Raw genomic sequence first — 16,732 nt, forward strand, 5'->3', positions numbered from 1 at the left:
AACTCTCCAATTTGTCCACATCCCTTCTGTAGTGGGGGGCCCAAAACTGGACCAATACTCCAGGTGTGGCCTCACCAGTGCCCAATAGAGGGGAATAATCACTTCCCTCGATCTGCTGGCAATGCTCCTACTAATGCAGCCCAATATGCCGTTGGCCTTCTTGGCAACAAGGGCACACTGCTGACTGATATCCAGCCTCTCGTCCACTGTAATCCCCAGGTCCTTTTCTGCAGAACTGCCGCCTAGCCACTCGGTTCCCAGCCTGTAGCGGTTCATGGGATTCTTCCGTCCTAAGTGTAGGACTCTGGGATAGCGCCAACCAGCCTGTCATGTGAGCCCATACTGCCCCTCCCCTGGCCCTGCAGGGCTGTAACCGGCCCCGCTCCCCCGGTTGGAGCAGACACTCTTGTAGCGGCTGGTGGGAGCACTGGACGGGACTGATTGCGCTGGCAGAGAGCTCGGCGCTTCTGAAAATCAGGGCTGCAGTTCGGCCCTTGACCATTCACTCGCTGGTCTTGGCCCAGGCCTCAGTGTCCTGCAGCCCCCGGCGCCTCCCCCTTCTCTCCACAGCTCTGCCTTGGCCTTGCTCCTGTCTTTGGAAGCTGGGGGTGAGACACTTTCCTGGATTGCTCTCGCACGCGCACACACACACACACACACCCCCCACCCACCCCCCCCGGCCTGGCCCCAGGAGGCAGAACAAACCTATCCTGGGTCTGTAACGTCCCCCCATACCTGGAAGCGGGGCCCAGTTTGCTGCTTGAAGTGTCCCTAAGGTGGGCAGGTGGGGGATTGTGGGGCTGCCCCCCAGGGCTGGGTGGCTCTAGGCCACGCGGCTGGAGAGCTGAGATGGTGCTTGGCTGGTTACGGGAAAATGGAGATTTATAAACAAGGGGTGTCTCTGGAATGGGGAGATGCCCCTGCTCCCCACCCCTACAGCAGGCTGGGCATCCTACGGTCAAAATCCCCCAGACTCCAACAGCTGCAAGGGCAGAGTGGCCTATGGACCAGCTGCTGGTCCGGTGAGTCCCAGGCCGTTCACTGCCCTGGAGCTCAGTCCTGGGGTCATCCCCTTGCCAAGGGGCCTGGTTCCCCGCTCCGGGGAGGAGGTGGTTGAGTGAAAGATGCCTGGAGGTTGGGGGCTGCTGGTGAATTAGCCCCCCAGCTGGCGCGGCTGCAGCACAAGGCCAGGCCCGCTGCTCCCGGCCATCCCTCAGAATCCACAAAGGGGGCAGTTGGCCTGTTTTCTACAACCCTTCGGAGGAAGGATCTGGTTCCTGCATGCAGAGAACATCGAGGTCCCAAGGCCGGCAGGGGCCAGTGCGATCAGCTAGTGCGTGACATCCTGTGTAGCAGGCCCAAGATAATTCCCAGCGCAGAGTTGTTAGAAAAATGCCCCGGCTTCATTTAAAAACAGGCCGTGGTGGAGAATCCACCTCAGCCCTCGCTCTATGGTCCCAGAGGTTAATGCCTCTCACCATTCAAACCTGACCCCTCCTTTCCAGTCTGAATTTGTCCAGCTTCAACTTCCAGCCAGCGGGTCGTGTTTGACCTTCCTCTGCTAGACTGAAGAGCCCTTGATTAAATATTCATTCCCTGGGCAGGTTCCCCCCTTCACCTTCTCTTTGCTAAGCTGTCATGGTATTCCTACATCATCAGGGTTGGAAGGGACCTCAGGAGGTCATCTAGTCCAACCCCCTGCTCAAAGCAGGACCAACCCCCAAATTGCCCCCTCAAGAATTGAACTCCCAACCCTGGGTTTAGCAGGCCAATGCTCAAACCCCTGAGCAATCGAGCTCCTTGAGTCTCTCACTACCAGGGAGGTTTTCTAACCCTCTGATCATTCTCATGACCCATCTCCGATTTATCAACATCCTCCTGGAATGGTGGGCACCAGAACTGGAGCCAGGATCCCAGCAGCGGCCGCACCAGGGCCAAACGTGGAGGGGAAAGAACCCCTCTACTCCTATGCGAGATGCCCGTTCATGCAGCTGGGGCAGAGCCCTGTGCCAGGGAATGATACATAGGCTGCTCTTGTATTGTGCGGCCAGGGTAGGGGGATCGGTGGCAGGGGACACATGGGGAGCAGACCAAGGAATGGGTCTGTCACCCCATCCTCTTGGAGAGCTGGGCTCCCAGCACGTGGCCTCCAAAGGAACCGAGCCGGGAGGGTTGCTCCCTGTTACGAGGGGCCCAGCTCCAGTGAAAAACCAGGCGCGTGGAGCCCAGGGCTGGAATAGGGGGTGAAGGGGAGTGGGTCACGGTTGAGCATTGCCCCTATTTTCCTCAGTTCAGGAGTTTCATCCCAGCTGGAGCCCGGGCCGCCAAAGGCAGCCTCTCCCTGCCCGCTAGCCGGAGCAGAGACAGCGCCGAGAGCCCCCAAATCATCTGGCAGCAGCCTGCCCCCTTTCCTAGCTAGCGGCGGGGGCTGAGGGCCGGAGCTGGGTGCCCCCATCCCTGCTGCAGCCCAGAGACACAACCCCAGGGATCTCTTACAGTCACAGCAACAAGACTTTATTCCAGCAGCCCGGCCCCTTTAAATAAAACAGCTGATAGAGGCTCGGCTGCGTCTTTGGGGCAGGGGCTCCTTTAACGAAGCTTCGCCCTCCTAGGCCCGGGGGCAGGGGGGCGGTTCCGCCCCCTGCTGAGGCCGACTGTCCAGAGCACGGGGGGGGGGCCAGAACCTGCTGTAAAAGGCAGAAAGTTCACGGGCAATATCTCCCCGTATCGGCCCTGATCCTGGAGCCAACCCCACGCCCCTCGTCTTTGGGCCGTGGCCCAGAGGACCAAAGCCACGGGCAGGGCGCTGGGCTCAGTTCCAGCGGGTGTCCAGCCGCCGCACCCGCACCTTCTGCTTGTAGTGGTATTCCTTGAGGTACTCCTGGAGCGCGCCGGGGATGGGCAGGCGGCCGATCCCATCGTAGGAGGTGCAGCCGGCCACCACGGCCCGGCACAGGTGCTGCAGGGCGAAGGGGAAAGGCCGGCGCACGGGGCGGGAGAGCAGGGGCTCGAAGAACATGCAGGCGCTGGGGTCCTTGTACCGCTCCAGCAGGCCCGAGACGGTGGGGGCGTGGAAGACGCCGGGGTCGTGCACGTCGAAGCTGAAGTTGTGGTTCCACTGCTCGACCCGGGCGTGGAGCGAGCGGCCGTAGCGCCGGAAACTGACCGAGAAGAGATAATCCTCCTGGGCCGAATCCCGCAGCAGGAAGGTCCCTTCCGGCTTCCCCTCCAGCAGGGCCTCGGCCTGGTAGCGATCCATCACCCCCCAGTAGCAGGGCAGCCGCGTCAGCTGCAGCAGATCCGGCACCAGGCAGTGGATGTAGTCGATCTGGGTGTGGACGCGAAGCTCCGGCTCCGGGACCGCCGCCACCAGCTCCTCCTCTTCTTCCTCCTGGGGGGCCAGTGTGGCCCAGTTGTCCCCGGCCAGTTCGTTCATGCCAGGGGCCAGCTTGGGCCCCAGTTTGTAGAGCGGGTTGATCTGCGCCGTGGCCTCGAAGGTGTGGATCATGGCGTCCGGGGGCGGCTCCACCCCCTGCTCGATGCTGATGCGCCGTCGCTCCCGCAGCCGGTCGTCCTCGTCCTCCGCCGGCCCCGCCCCGCCGCAGGCCAGCCCCTCCTGGGCCGACACGGGCGCCGTGTGCTGCTTGATGAGGTTCCACTTGCGGGCCAGCTCCGAGCCGGCCGGGAAGGGGCAGGTCTCCAGCATCAGTTCCCGCAGGTGGATCTTGCGCTGGGAAGGGGAGAATTCGGGGGAGCGGGCCCCGCCGTGCCCCTTGATGGGGAAACACTGACCCACCGCATCCTGTATCCTTTGCCGCAGCGAGCGCCCCGCCCGCCGGCCCGGCTCGGCCCCCTCGGAGTCCTGCCCTGCTGGGGTCTCCGGGAGCTTTGCTCTCCTGCGTCCGCCGCGCCGGCCCCCGGCCTCGCCCGAGCTCTCCTTGGGCCGGGCGCCTCGGTCCGGCCCCTCTCCGGCCTGGGACATGACGGGGCCGAGCGCTCGGGGGACTCGGGAAGGTGTCAGGGGGCCCGGTCTCTGCTGGGGTGGGGTGACCCCAACTCGCTCATGGTGGGGACAGGGAGCATCCGGCCTGCACTGAAGGGAGAGAGTTCATTAGAACCCAGACCCAGCTGTGTTCCACTCCACCCCTGCGCCCCACCCCAGAAGTGGCTGCATCTCAGCGCCGGGCGAGGAATCCGTGTATACACAGCCCCCCCCTGTCATGCGTCATCCCAGAGGTGGCTGCATCTCAGCACCGGGTGAGGGATCCCCCAGCTGAGGGGGCAGTGGGCTGGCACATCCGGGGTTCTGTCCCATCCTGCCGCAGGTATTTCGTTCGGCGCTAACGGGGAAGTGACAGTCTCCACTCATAAGCCCCCCACCCCCTCCACCTGCCCCTGTCCCTCAGCACTCAGGGCAGGGGCTTGCTCAGAGCGTGGGGGAGAGGGAGGGAGACACGGTCCCTTCAGCCCAGGAATGAAGCCAGACAACGGCCCAACCATCTGGCAGCAGCTGTGAGGGTCTGGGCCTGGGTTGCTCCATTTCAGACCCCTGTCCCCCAGATCTACTCCCACCCCATTCTGTCACCAGCTCTCGCACCCCATATCCCAGCCCTGTACCACAGATCTACCCCCCACCCCATATCCCATCCCGCCCCATAGATCTACCCCCACCCCATCCTGTCCCCAGCTCTCCCACCCTATATCCCATCCCCACCCCATAGATCTACCCCCACCCCATCTGTCCCCAGCTCTCCCACCCTATATCCCATCCCACCCCATAGATCTACCCCCACCCCATCCTGTCCCCAGCTCTCCCACCCCATATCCCTTCCGAGCCCTGCCCCACAGATCTACCCCCACCCCATATCCCAGCCCTGCCCCACAGATCTACCCCACGCCATCCTATCCCCAGCACCCTCCCACCCCATATCCCAGCCCTGCCCTACAGATCTACCCCCACCCCATCTTACAGCCCCACAGATCTCCCCCCCACCCCATCCTGTCCCAGCACCTCCCACCCCATATCCCAGCCCCACAGATCTACCCCACTCCCCCCACATCCCAGCCCTACTCATTCACACCCCCGGCCCGGGGCCGGACTCACCGCGGAGGGCCCCACGCGGCCAGGCCGGGGCTGGGAAGCGGCGACCGAAGACGGAGCCAGCCGGGGAGGCGAGGCCGGGCCCAGCGCCCAGCTCCCCCCGCAGCGCCGCCCAGCCGCCGCCGGGGGAAGGGAAGGCCAGGCCGGGAGAGAACCCAGGCGTCCTGCTTCCCACCCCCACTCCAAGAGCCGGGAGAGAACCCAGGCGTCCTGCTTCCCCCCCACTCCAAGAGCCTGGAGAGAACCCAGGCGTCCTTCCACCCCCCCCCCCCACACCAGAGCCTGGAGAGAACCCAGGCGTCCTGCTCCCCCCCCCCCAAGAGCCGGGAGAGAACCCAGGCATCCTACCCACCCACCCCCCACACCAGAGCCTGGAGAGAACCCAGGCGTCCTACCCACCCCCCCACACCAGAGAACCCAGGCATCTTGGCCCCCGACCCTCACCCACTAGACCCCACTCTTCCCTCCAACCTGGGAAAGAAAAGAACCCAGGCGTCCTGCTCCCCAGAACCTCCCCCACCCTGCCCTAACCACTGAACCCCACTCCCCTCCCCGAGCCTGGAGAGAGCCCAGACACCAGGCCCCCAACCTCTCCTGCACCAGCAGATTCCACTCCCTCCAGACCTAAGGAGAGAACCCAGGCGTCCTGGGCCCTCTCCCCAGGGCCCCCAGTTCCCCATCTCTCCCACAACCCCGGGAAAGAACCCAGGCATCCTGGCCTCCAGCCACTCCCCCCAGTTCTGACCACCAAGCACCACCCGCCACAGGGAGAGAACCCAGGCATCTAGCCCCCACTCCCCCTGCTCTGACCACTGCCCCCTCCCATCCCAGAGCTGGGGAGAGAACCTCCCCCACCTGGCCCCAGGCGCGTTGCACATTTGTGGGCATGTTGCACACGAGTTCATGTCGCTTGCACACACCCTGCTCGTGCCTCGCTCTGTGACGTCCTCCCGCACCCACCCCAGGGACCTGACACTCCGCTCACCAGCTGCGCGTGCCAGGCCCACAAACACCCACGTCCATCTCCTTCGCACACGTGGACCTTTGCACGTGTCCTTTGCACGCTGGAGTGTGTCTCTCTCTCCCCCCTGCCACATCTCACACTCACAGCCCTCTCCCCCCACTCACGTGAGTCTCTCACATCTGCGCGTGCCACACACTCAGCCCGGGCCTGGTTGGGCCCCTCCCTGCAAAGCCCAGGGTTTGACCCGGATCGGGGGTGCCTCTGCGCAATCACCCCAAAAATGCACCTCCCTCAAATCCCTCTTGGGGTAAAGCCACAGGGCCGTGCCCGGGACTTGATCAACGCACCCCTCCCCCTACACAATCCCAGGAGGATCAGGGGGAGATAAGCACAGTCGTCCCCCCACCCAGTTGATTCTCACCCCCGCAAAACCAGCTCTCTTTGGAGGGCGCAGGGCCAAGCTAGCAGACCCTACTGCCCCCCCTGAACCCCAGCCCTTCCAGCAAACGTGAGGTGTGGGTCTGACGTCCCCCAGGTACCACCCGGCCTGTGGAAACGTTGGGCCGCCTTAACTCTCTGGCTCCGGCTACCACTCACGCGGCCCTGCCCCGCACAGAAACCAGCCCAGGACGGCGCGCCCGGTTACATGACGTGAATGATCTCCCAGCCACTCGTGGGCCGTACCCAGGGAGGCCCCCGCCAAGTCGCCCCAAGCCTTGCCCCCCAGAAACGTGCTCAAGCCCCCCTTGGCCAGCGCAAGCGCCTCAAGCCGTCATTGAATACAAGAAAATGAAAACTGCAACCAGCCGTCGTTAGTCCGGAGCGCGAGATTCCCCCAAGCCCTGCCATCAAAACACTCCCATTTAGATAAAAGAATAAAACTCATTTATTAACGAAAGAAGAGAGAGAGATTCTAGGTGATCGAGGCCTCCAAAGGTCAGAACTGGTTACAAAAAGAAAGTGATCAAATTGCACTCGGCCCAATCAGCCTGAACCTCGCCACGACCTGTAAGATTCAAAGCCAGGGGCTTTTCTCATCCCTCTGGCCGTCGCAGTTCTTGGTACCCCAGCCCGGAGTCCTTCCAGCCGGCTTGTTTTCAGTAGAGACAGGGCAGAGAGAGGGGATGAAGACAAAAATTCATTGCCTCTTACTTTATAACCTTCTCGATGACTCCCCCGCCGGGGACAGACAAAGCAGTCGCCCGCGTAGGTGAGATTCAAAGCATCTCTCCGGTGAATTGTACATTCGTGACACTCCAGGCCTGTTATTTCCCAGACTCACACCGTGTCTGAGTAACAAACCTACAGCAACATCTCCGCCCTCCTTAGCCACCGCGGGTCCTCGCCTGCGAGCGGGAGAGGGACGCTCAGCCGCTGATGAGTTACAAAGCACGCCTTGGGAGGGATCGTACCCCTAGAAAAGTGGGGGGCTACAGGGGGTCATTTTGAGGTACAGTATCAGGGCAGCAGGTGCACCCCCAACCTTCGCCTCACCCCCCAGTGCCGAGATACAGCAGTGTGCTCTCCTTTGGCCAGGGCCTCAGGGGAACAAGGGGGCAGTTTCCCCAGCCGAGGGAAAGGGTCATTTTCAGGGGGCAGCACTGGTCAGTTTCATTGCCCCAGATGCCAGCATCGCTACACAGGTCCTGCCCCCACCCCTAAAGCCTGTCTGTCCCCAAATGCCCCCTAACCCTCCCCAAGAAGGGCTCTGCCCGACCCCCTCCCCACGCAGGGATCTGATCTCCCATCACACTGCCAACCGTCAAGGGCTGGTGAATCCCGGTAACATAGAGAGTGGGGAACCCAGCCTGCCTCCCCCACATGTCAATGGCAGCTTTGAGCCCAGCCCCTGGCAGGGAAAGGGCAGAGTTTGGTGCACAGGGAATGGGGCATCTAGGGATAAACAAGCCCTTTCTCCCCCAGAATACCTGTCCCCCCAGGGTGCCTTCCTGGCCCAGATCCCAGCCCTCTGAGGGGGGCTCTGCACCCGCCGCCCGCTCTAGGGAGAACAGGCCCTGATGGCTAGGAGGGGGCTGGACGGCGGCTGCTGGACCCTCTGCTCGCAGCCAGAGGGAGGCGGTGATGCCAGCCAGGCCGCCCCTGGCACCAAGGGGGTAAAGTTCCCTGGGAGGGCCGGCGCCGAGCACAGGGGGTGGGGAGAGACGCCCGGTTTTAGGAAGAGACCCTTTTATTGAGGCCGGAGAGGGGGTTGTGGTACAGGCTGGTATGTACAAGGGGCAAAACAAACAGCAGTAAGAATAAAAACACCCCAGTGTCTGAGGGGGACGCCAGAGGGGAGTCCCTGGGTCGGGAGGGGCACGCCCAGCGGGTCCTTGACCAGGTATAGGGGTGCCAGGCAGAGCCACTTCCTCCCAAGTTGGGGGGGGGGATTCCAGCAACTCCCGGCACAAGTGAGCCCCCCCACATCAGGCCCACATCCTCCTGGTGGCAGCAAGGTGGAGGGAGGGTCCCCCAAGGGGGTGGGGTGGATCCGGCCCAGGCGGCTGGATCCCCCCCAGCAGAGCCCACTCAGTCGCTTTCGCTCCCCTCCTCGCTGGAGTCCGAGGCGGCCTCGCTGCCGCTCCCGCTGCGCTCGTCCTCGTCGTCCTCCTCGGCGTTGGAGCCCTCGCTGCCGCTGAGGAAGGGGCTGCGGCTGCGGCTGGCCCGGCGCCGCCGGCCCCCCCCTCGCTGCCGCTCTCCTCCTCCCCGGGGCTGCGCCGCCCCCCGCCCCCCTCGCCCATCCGAGTCCTCGTCGTCGCTGCCGAAGATCTCCTCCTTGTCGCGGGCCGCCCGCTCGTCCTCCTCGCTGGCCTCCGGCGAGCCCTCGCTGGCGCTGCGCCCGCTGGCCTCCGGCTCGCTCTCGCTGCCCGAGCGCCTTCCTCCTCCTCCTCCTCCTCCTCGCTGGCCTCCGGCTCGCTCTCGCTGCCCTTCTCCGGCTCCTCGTCTGCGGGGAGAGCCGCGGGGTCAGAACCCGCCCCCCCAGCGGGGAGGGGGCAAGGAAGGGAGGGGATCACTCCCCCCAGGGGGAGCTGAGGGTGATGGAAGGGAGGCTGAGAGTTCATAGAGACGGGGTACCACCCCCGGGAGAGGGGGAGGGGTGATGGAAGAGAGGAACTGTCCCTCCCAGGGAGATGGGGGGGCTGATGGAATAGAGGGGACCATCCCCCCCATGGGAGGGGAAAGGGAAAGAGAAGCGATGGCTCCTCCCCTCCTATTCTTTTGGGGTGGGGGCGACAGGAGCCATCCTCGGGGGTGGGATGTACAGGGGACTCGGGGGGGAAGGGAGAAGGGGGGGGGGGACACACAGGACCAGCCCGTGGGGTAGGCAGGACTCAGGCTGCCCCCTGTAGAGGGAGCGGCAGCACCATCTCCGGGGGTGTCTGGGGGGAGGGGGGGGATGTCCGATGATTGTGTTGGGGGGAGTCAGAGGGACCGAGGATGGAGTGCCGCGCAGTTCCAAGGGCAGGCCAGCAGAGGGAGCCGCGAGCCCTTGTGCGGCCAGCAGTGGGTGGGAGGGAGCTGATGGGGGAGGGGACAGGCAGAGGGGCCCCTTTTCCCACGCCACCCCCCCAGAGCCGCAACCCCCCCCTTCCCCGGCCGCTACCTGAGCCCTGGGCCTCCTTGTCCATCTCCTCCTCCTCTTCCTCCTCCGGCTCGTGATTCTCCAGCTGCGCCTTGCGAGCCTCCTGCCGGGGCGGGGGAGCCAGGTTAGCCATGGGGTGGGGGGGCACACCCCACCCACCCCGTCCAGCACCCCTCCTCAGTCAGTGAGAGTGGGTGGCATGGGGCCTTCAGGGCAGGGAACAGGACTCCTGGGTTCTCTCCCCAGCTCTGGGAGGGGAGTGGGGGTCTAGTGGTTAGAGCGCGGGGGGGGGGGGGGGGGGGAGGGGCTGGGAGCCAGGACTCCTGGGTTCTATCCCCAGCACTGGGAGAGAAGTGGGATCTAGTGGGTTCTACTCCCAGATCCCAGCGTAGGGGGTGAAACAGAAGCTACGTGGGGGGCACGGATGCACTCACTGTCCCCAAAGGGCTGCCCCTCCGCCCCCAGCACAGAGTCCAGCCCTCGCCCTACCTGAGCCTCCAGTTCCTTCTCGTTCATGTCCCGGTGCTTCACCACCAGCACGGCGTTGGTGCCCGACTGCACGCCCGCCTTGGCCCTGCGTTTGCTCAGCCGCACCCTGGGAGAGGGGCAACGTCAGGCCGGGGAGAACGGCCCCCGCACCCTCTTCCCAGGACACAGCCCCATCCGCTCCATGTGCCCCCTAAAGGCACATCCCGGAGCTGGGGATCCCACCGGCCCGGCTGGAGGTCAGGGCTCCCTGGGACGGCCCCAGCGCCACTCAGAAACCAACCGAGCTCCGTTCGGTTCTCCCCGCCCCGCTCCCAGGTAGCTCAAGCCTCGGTTTACCCTCGGCCCGTCAATTCCCATTGGTTCAGGTGCCGATGGGCAACGGCCACTAACTCCGCCCTCTCGGAGCCGAGATCTGAGCCGGGCCGTGGGCACCGGCCCCGATCTGCCCCCCAGCCCCTGGGGCAGGCCCCGCCCCCCGCCTCACCGGGTCTCCAGCTCGTTGTAGTAGACCCCGTCACCCTCGCGGAAGATGAAGAAATAATTCTCCTCGTAGCCCTTGCTGCTTTGTTCTTCACGTTCCAGTTGTACTCCCGGGCGATCTTGTAGTCGTAGCTGGGGGGTGGGGGTGGGGGTCAGCACCCCACAGCTCTGCCGCCCCCTCCTGAGCAGAGAGCTGATCCCCCCGCCTCCCCCCATTCCCCAGCACAGCCCCCTCCCAGTTCCCCAGCCCCCCCACCTCACCTCCCCCATTCCCCAGCACAGTCCCCCCCGTTCCCCAGGCGCACCCCACCTCCCCCATTCCCCAGCACCGCATCCCCCACCCCCTTCCCTCCCCTCCACTCTCCCATACCCAAGTACAGCCCCTGTCCCCCCCTCGGCCCTGCACTGCCCCCCCGCCCCAGCCCCCTCTCCTAGCCCCCCACCTCCCCGGCCACGTACATGTCTTCGGGCGCATAGTCCATCTCCTCCTCCTGGTCCCGCTTGCGTTTCCGCAGCGTGTCCTCCACGGGCAGGAAATAGGCCACAAACTGGTTCCCCTCTTCGTCCATCATCCCCCTGAGATGGCCGGGAAAGGGTTAATGAGGAACGCTCCCCACTCCCCCTCCACACGGCACTCCCCTCCCCTCCGTGGAGCACCGCCCTGGGGCCAGCACTGACTGCCGGGGAGAGCGCCCCCTACTGCCCCCCCCCCCCCGAGTCCCTGCAGCACAGCGCCCCCTAGCGCCACCCAGGGCCAGCACCCCCTACCCCACTCCCCACAGCACAGCGCCCCCTACTGAGGTCAGACCCTGGTATCGAGGGGAGAGCGCCCCCAACTGAGCTCCCACCCCGTTCCCTGCAGCCCAGTGCCCCCTAACGCCACCCTGGGGCCACCACTGAATATGAGAGCGAGCTCATGGGGGCCTCCCATCCAAACAGCAACCTCCCCCCCTTTAGCTTGGAATCCCCTCCCCGGGTCCTACAGCAGCAGGCCACGAGGGCTGAGCCGGGGGGGGGGGGGGAGGGGAGCCTCCTTCGAGGGCAGGACACCCCCTGCCTTGCTCGAGCGCTTGGCCGTGCGGCTCTCCGTGCTGGGAGGGGGTGAGCGCCGGTACCCAGCGCCGAGCGGGGCCGGGGGACGCCCGGCTCTCGGGGCCCCGGGAAGGGCTCTGCCTAGCGGAGGGTGAACCCCCACCCAAGGCTGAGGGGTGCGGCATTACCTGATCATCGCCTGAGACATCATCTCGAGGGCTGCAGCCCCGCTGGTGTCCTTGGGGGCTGGGTCCGAGTCGAAGATGACCTGGGCGCAAGGGTTGATCCACATCTAGTGGGGGAAGAAGTCAGTTAGCGGGGTGATCCCTGCCCCCAATGCAACGTACTCCCCATGGATGGCCCCTCCATCAGGCAGACCCTCCCCTGGGCACCAGCGCCCCCACTAGACCTTTGATCTCCCTCAGCATCAAGGACGGGGGGAACCCCCTCCAGGCTGCACTTCCGTCTGCGGGAAGGGAGTCAGGGCCGATGGGGAAACCGAGGCACGGAGCAGTCACGGGACAGGTCTCCTGCCTCCCACCCCGATGCTGCCTCCCCGAGGCTCGCTTAGCCCCAGACTGGGAAGTGCTTAGGACCGGCCCAGCCGCTAACGGCTGCAAAGGAGCCTTGAAGGTCCTTGCGTGCCACAGGCTGGTGCCCGTGGGCCTAGGGAAGCCAATGCCGGTGCCCAGCTCCCCTCCCCCAGCCTTACCTTGAAGTCCGGGAACACGGGCATCACTTCCATGGGGGTGACGCGAGGTTTGCTGTAATGCTGGGAGATCTGGGGACGGAGGAAGCACAGAGACCGTGAGAGGCTGGCAGGGGAGGGGTAACCCTAAACCTCCTCTTCCCCTCCAGCCCCTTCCCCTCCAGCCCCTCTGATGGGGTGCTTTCAACACGGGCCCTTTAAGGCTTAAAGGCACAGCACGTTGTGAGAGAGAGGTGGGGGATATTTAAAGGGGCGACTCACCGATTTCTGGGCGTCCTCGAAAGTCTTCTCGATGGCAGCGATCTGGCTGTCCCGGTCCTTGTAGATCTCCTCCTCCGTGAACTGCTGCTTGACGGACACGCCGATCCTGATTGCAGGGAGGAGTGCGCAGAGTGAGGCCTGCTGGGAAAACGCTGCCCCCCGCCGGATGCAACCGGCATCGCTGGATGCGATGCTCCCCCTGACCCTCGCCCGCTGGATCGAACCGGATCCAACACCACCCGCAGCTAAGTCCACGAGCGCCAGGCCTATGCTGCCCCCTGCTGGACGCAACCAGTCCTGCGCCAGGCTGCGTCTCCCCCAGCGGCTGAAGATCCTGCGCCCCCAACATGGGCAGCAGACAGACTGTGCGACGCCCCCCGCCCAATGCAGCGAGGGGACAGCCGCTCCTTGCGGCAAGGGGCCACGCAGCATTACAAGAGGAAGCGGAGATCCCAGAGGGAGGGTAACCTCCCTCCCAGATAGGAGATGGTCCCTCCCTGCCCCCCCTCCCGACTCCAGGATGCTGTTCCTGCCCAGGAGAGTCACCCCGGCCGGCCCCCCTCAGACTCACTTGACCTCCGGCTTCTCGTTGGACACGCCGTAGCGGTTGAATTCGGTGGAGATGTATTCCGTCTTCCTCATCCACGGTACCACTTTGGCATGCTGCTGGGATCTAGGGCAGAGGAGGGCGGGGGGCTTATAGGCCGTGGGGCGGAGGGAACTGCCGACTGCCCCCCCCGATGTGGGGGGGGGAAGAACCTCCCACTGGGGGCAGGGCTCAGTCGGGTGGGACTGAGCAAAGGGGACCCCAAGGCCGCAGAGGAGGGCTGGGAGAGCTGGCTAGCCAGGGGTTCAGGGATGGGCTGCTCTCTGCAGCCAGGGGCGCCGTGTGTTTTGGGGGCCGGGTTACCTCTTCGAGCTGGTGGGAGCCTGGATTTCCTCCTCCAGCAGCTTCTCGTCGGCCGGATCCAGGAGAACTGAAAGAGACAGAGCAGGATGGGACAGGACCCACGCCAGCCCCACCTCCCATCATGCCCCCCCCCCCCCCAAAAAAAAAAGCTCCTGGCCTTGGCTCTCAGTGGGGCAGGATTGATTGGGGACGGGCGCAAAGGAGACTCTTCAGTGAGCAAGATGCTTTGTGGGGGGGCACTTTGAAACTAGATCCTGGGATTCAGGGTTCAAGGAGGCCCCCCCTCGCCGTGGGTATGCACGACACCCCCCCCAGTGAGCACAAGACACAAACGGTGCCCCATGATCCGTCGGCGATGCACACGTGGGCGCCCCCCCCCAGCCCGGCTCTCACCATTGGGGTCGATGCGGTACGTATCGGGGTTGATGAGGTCGATGGTCACGCCCAGGTCCGGCTCGGTGAGGAGGTCGTGTTTGTGCTGCTTCTCCAGAGAAGTGGCTTTGTACTGCACAAACCTGGGAGAGGGACAGGTGAGACGCCGGCCCGGGAGAGCCCCCGGGCAGAGCCCTCTCCCCTCCCCCAGGGCGGCAGTGGTGCGGGTGAGCCGGGCGGGCCCCGATCCCAGCCCCGCTCAGCGGCTGCTCTCTCACCTGTTCTGGTCGAAGGGGTATGTAATGAATTTGGGGTCGAAGGGAATATCCGGGAGACTGTTACAGTATTTCACCCGACACACCACGCCCGATCTGGAAGCACAGGGAGAGACATCAGCACCCCCCGGATTCCTGGGTTCCTTATCCCCCATCCCACCCACCCAGCCTGGGGTGACAGGGTGAGTCTAGAGCAGGGGTGGGCAAACATCCAGCCCTCCAGATGTTTTAATCCGGATCTCGCGCTCCTGCCAGGGAGTGGGATCCGGGGCTTGTCCTGCTCTGGCGCCCCCATCCCAAGTGCCACCCCCGCAGCTCCCATTGCCCGGGAACCGCAGCCAATGGGAGCTACAGGGGCGGTGCCTACAGACAAGGCAGTGCACAGAGCCACCTGGCTGTGCCTTCGCGTAGGAGCTGGAGGGGGGCCATGCCGCTGCTTCCAGGAGCTGCTTGAGGTAAGCGCCATCTGGAGCCTACACCCCTGATCCCCTCCCGCGCCCCAACCCCTGCCCCAGCCCTGATCCCCCTCCCGCCCTCCTGAACCCCAACCCCACCCCAGAGCCTGCACCCCCAGCCGGAGCCCTCACCCCCTCCCACACCCCAACCCCCAATTTCATGAGCATTCATGGCCCGCCATACAATTTCCATACCTAGATGTGGTCCTCGGGCCAAAAAGTTGCCCACCCCTGATCTAGAGCCAGGCACCATGGAGGACTGGGATCCCGGACTCCTGGGTTCTTTATCCCCTGCCAGCCAGGGGGGATGGAAAGAGTGCATGCGGAGGGAGCTATGGGTGGGGGATGGTGGAAGGGGTCATGTGCCAACTCCCCCACCCCCGGCGGGACTGCGCTGGAATCTCCAATGTCCCATGTCAGCGGCGACCTACGATCGTGCCCAGCCGCCGTGAAATGAGTTTGGCGCGAGTGACAAACAGCCCCAGTAATTACTCTTCCCCCTCACCCCCCCCCCCCGGCCTTTGCCAGCAAGTTCAAGGGCTGGGCAGGGGAGCTGTAAAAAGAGGACTGGGTACGGCGGTGGGGGAATTGTGAACGTGGGACAAGGAGGGGTCATACCTCTCAGGCAGGGTCCGGTGAGCGTTGGGCCTGCAAAGATACGGAAATAAATAACAACAGTAAATAATCACAACACCGTGAGCTCTTTTCGTCCAATGCCCTTTACCAGGGAGTGTTGGTAGCATTATCCCCATTCTGCAGAGGGGAAAACTGAGGCACAGAGCAGCAGAATGAGGGTCAGCGTTGGGGGCGGGGGGAGAAGCTGCCTATGGACCTGGCCCCTGGAGGCTGCCCCAAAGTGAGAACCCTGCCCAGATTCTCCACGTAGAGTGAAACCGATTTAAAGCACTTTATCAATATTGATGCACTGCCCCTCCCCAGCAAGAGGCAAATCAGCAGCATCAGCTCTACTGGCCGGATGGGGAAACTGAGGCAAGACCAGCAGCAGGGCCAAGATCAAGCAAGCGAAACTGCTGCGGACTCTGTGCGGCCACTTCTGGGGTGGGACACGGTGGCCACACGATGACGCTATGCTGGAGTTTAGTGGGGGTTAGGTCAGGCCTCTCAGGTGACTGTGAACGGGCCTCCCCACAGGGCTCTGGCTGCCCACACACCGGGAGATGGAACCCAGGAGTTTGGGCTCCCAGCCCCCCACCCCGACTCTCCCCATCATCCCTGACTGGTGAGGAGAGGGGGACAGACGGGTGGGGTGGAGAAGGGACCCAGGAGTCCAGGACCCTGACTCGTCCTACCACCTCTAGTGTGTGTGGGGGGTGGAAGTCCAGGCTCCCAGCTCCGCCCCCCCCAACTCTCCACATCACCCCTGGTGGGGGGAGAACCCAGGAGTCCGGGCTCTCAGCCCCTCCCCAACTCTCCCCATCACCCCTGGCGGGGGGAGGACCCAGGAGTCCGGGCTCCCCCCAACTCTCCCCATCACCCCTGGCGGGGGGAGGACCCAGGAGTCCGGGCTCCCCCCAACTCTCCCCATCACCCCTGGCGGGGGGAGGACCCAGGAGTCCGGGCTCCCAGCTCCCCCCCACCCCAACTTTCCCCATCACCCCTGGCGGGGGGAGAACCCAGGAGTCCGGGCTCTCAGCCCCTCCCCAACTTTCCCCATCACCCCTGGCGGGGGGAGAACCCAGGAGTCCGGGCTCTCAGCCCCTCCCCAACTCTCCCCATCACCCCTGGCGGGGGGAGAACCCAGGAGTCCGGGCTCTCAGCCCCTCCCCAACTCTCCCCATCACCCCTGGCGTGGGGAGGACCCAGGAGTCCGGGCTCCCCCCAACTCTCCCCATCACCCCTGGCGGGGGGAGAACCCAGGAGTCCGGGCTCTCAGCCCCTCCCCAACTCTCCCCATCACCCCTGGCGGGGCGGGGGGGGGGGACCCAGGAGTCCGGGCCCCCATGACGTCACGGGGTATGAGGCCCCGCCCTACCTGTGCCCCGGCTCCTCCCGCTGCGCCTGGGTCTGGATGGTCGGGGCCATGGCGGGGCCGCTGCTGCGATCGCTGCTGCCCCGCCGCGGGGCCTGCGGGCGGCGAGGG

The 16,732-nt window shown here is 64.8% G+C and overlaps 2 protein-coding genes across 3 annotated transcripts; both read right to left on the reverse strand.

The window, feature by feature from the left end:
• Nucleotides 1-2,665: 2,665 nt before the first annotated feature.
• LOC135976363 (suppressor of cytokine signaling 5-like) lies at nucleotides 2,666-5,261 on the reverse strand. 2 transcript variants are annotated; one of them, XM_065571586.1, is made up of 2 exons: nucleotides 5,105-5,261; nucleotides 2,666-4,088 (listed from the first exon to the last, which is right to left on the reverse strand). In XM_065571586.1, the coding sequence occupies exon 2, from the start codon at nucleotides 3,980-3,982 to the stop codon at nucleotides 2,813-2,815; it is 1,170 nt and encodes a 389-aa protein (XP_065427658.1). In that variant the 5' UTR covers nucleotides 3,983-4,088; nucleotides 5,105-5,261; the 3' UTR covers nucleotides 2,666-2,812. The 2 variants fall into 2 exon arrangements, with proteins under 2 accessions (XP_065427658.1, XP_065427657.1); XM_065571585.1 differs by having other exon boundaries at nucleotides 2,666-4,093; nucleotides 5,105-5,236.
• A 1,666-nt stretch (nucleotides 5,262-6,927) lies between these two features.
• PAF1 (PAF1 homolog, Paf1/RNA polymerase II complex component) lies at nucleotides 6,928-16,731 on the reverse strand. The gene is given in 16 exon segments (XM_065571428.1): nucleotides 6,928-8,939; nucleotides 8,942-9,009; nucleotides 9,670-9,751; nucleotides 10,138-10,243; nucleotides 10,622-10,700; nucleotides 10,703-10,749; nucleotides 11,077-11,193; nucleotides 11,838-11,941; nucleotides 12,362-12,430; nucleotides 12,620-12,725; nucleotides 13,191-13,292; nucleotides 13,530-13,596; nucleotides 13,923-14,044; nucleotides 14,180-14,272; nucleotides 15,250-15,279; nucleotides 16,625-16,731. Coding segments are annotated over 16 exon segments (1,587 nt in total). The 5' UTR covers nucleotides 16,675-16,731; the 3' UTR covers nucleotides 6,928-8,594.
• Nucleotide 16,732: the final 1 nt, after the last annotated feature.

The sequence above is a fragment of the Chrysemys picta genome, chromosome 17, assembly GCF_011386835.1.
Source record: "Chrysemys picta bellii isolate R12L10 chromosome 17, ASM1138683v2, whole genome shotgun sequence".
Classification (NCBI taxonomy): Eukaryota; Metazoa; Chordata; order Testudines; family Emydidae; genus Chrysemys; species Chrysemys picta.

What these genes read in the sequence shown, in the direction of transcription:
- LOC135976363 (XM_065571586.1), bottom strand. Translation starts at nt 3,982, where the DNA reads ATGTCCCAGGCCGGAGAGGGGCCGGACCGAGGCGCCCGGCCCAAGGAG.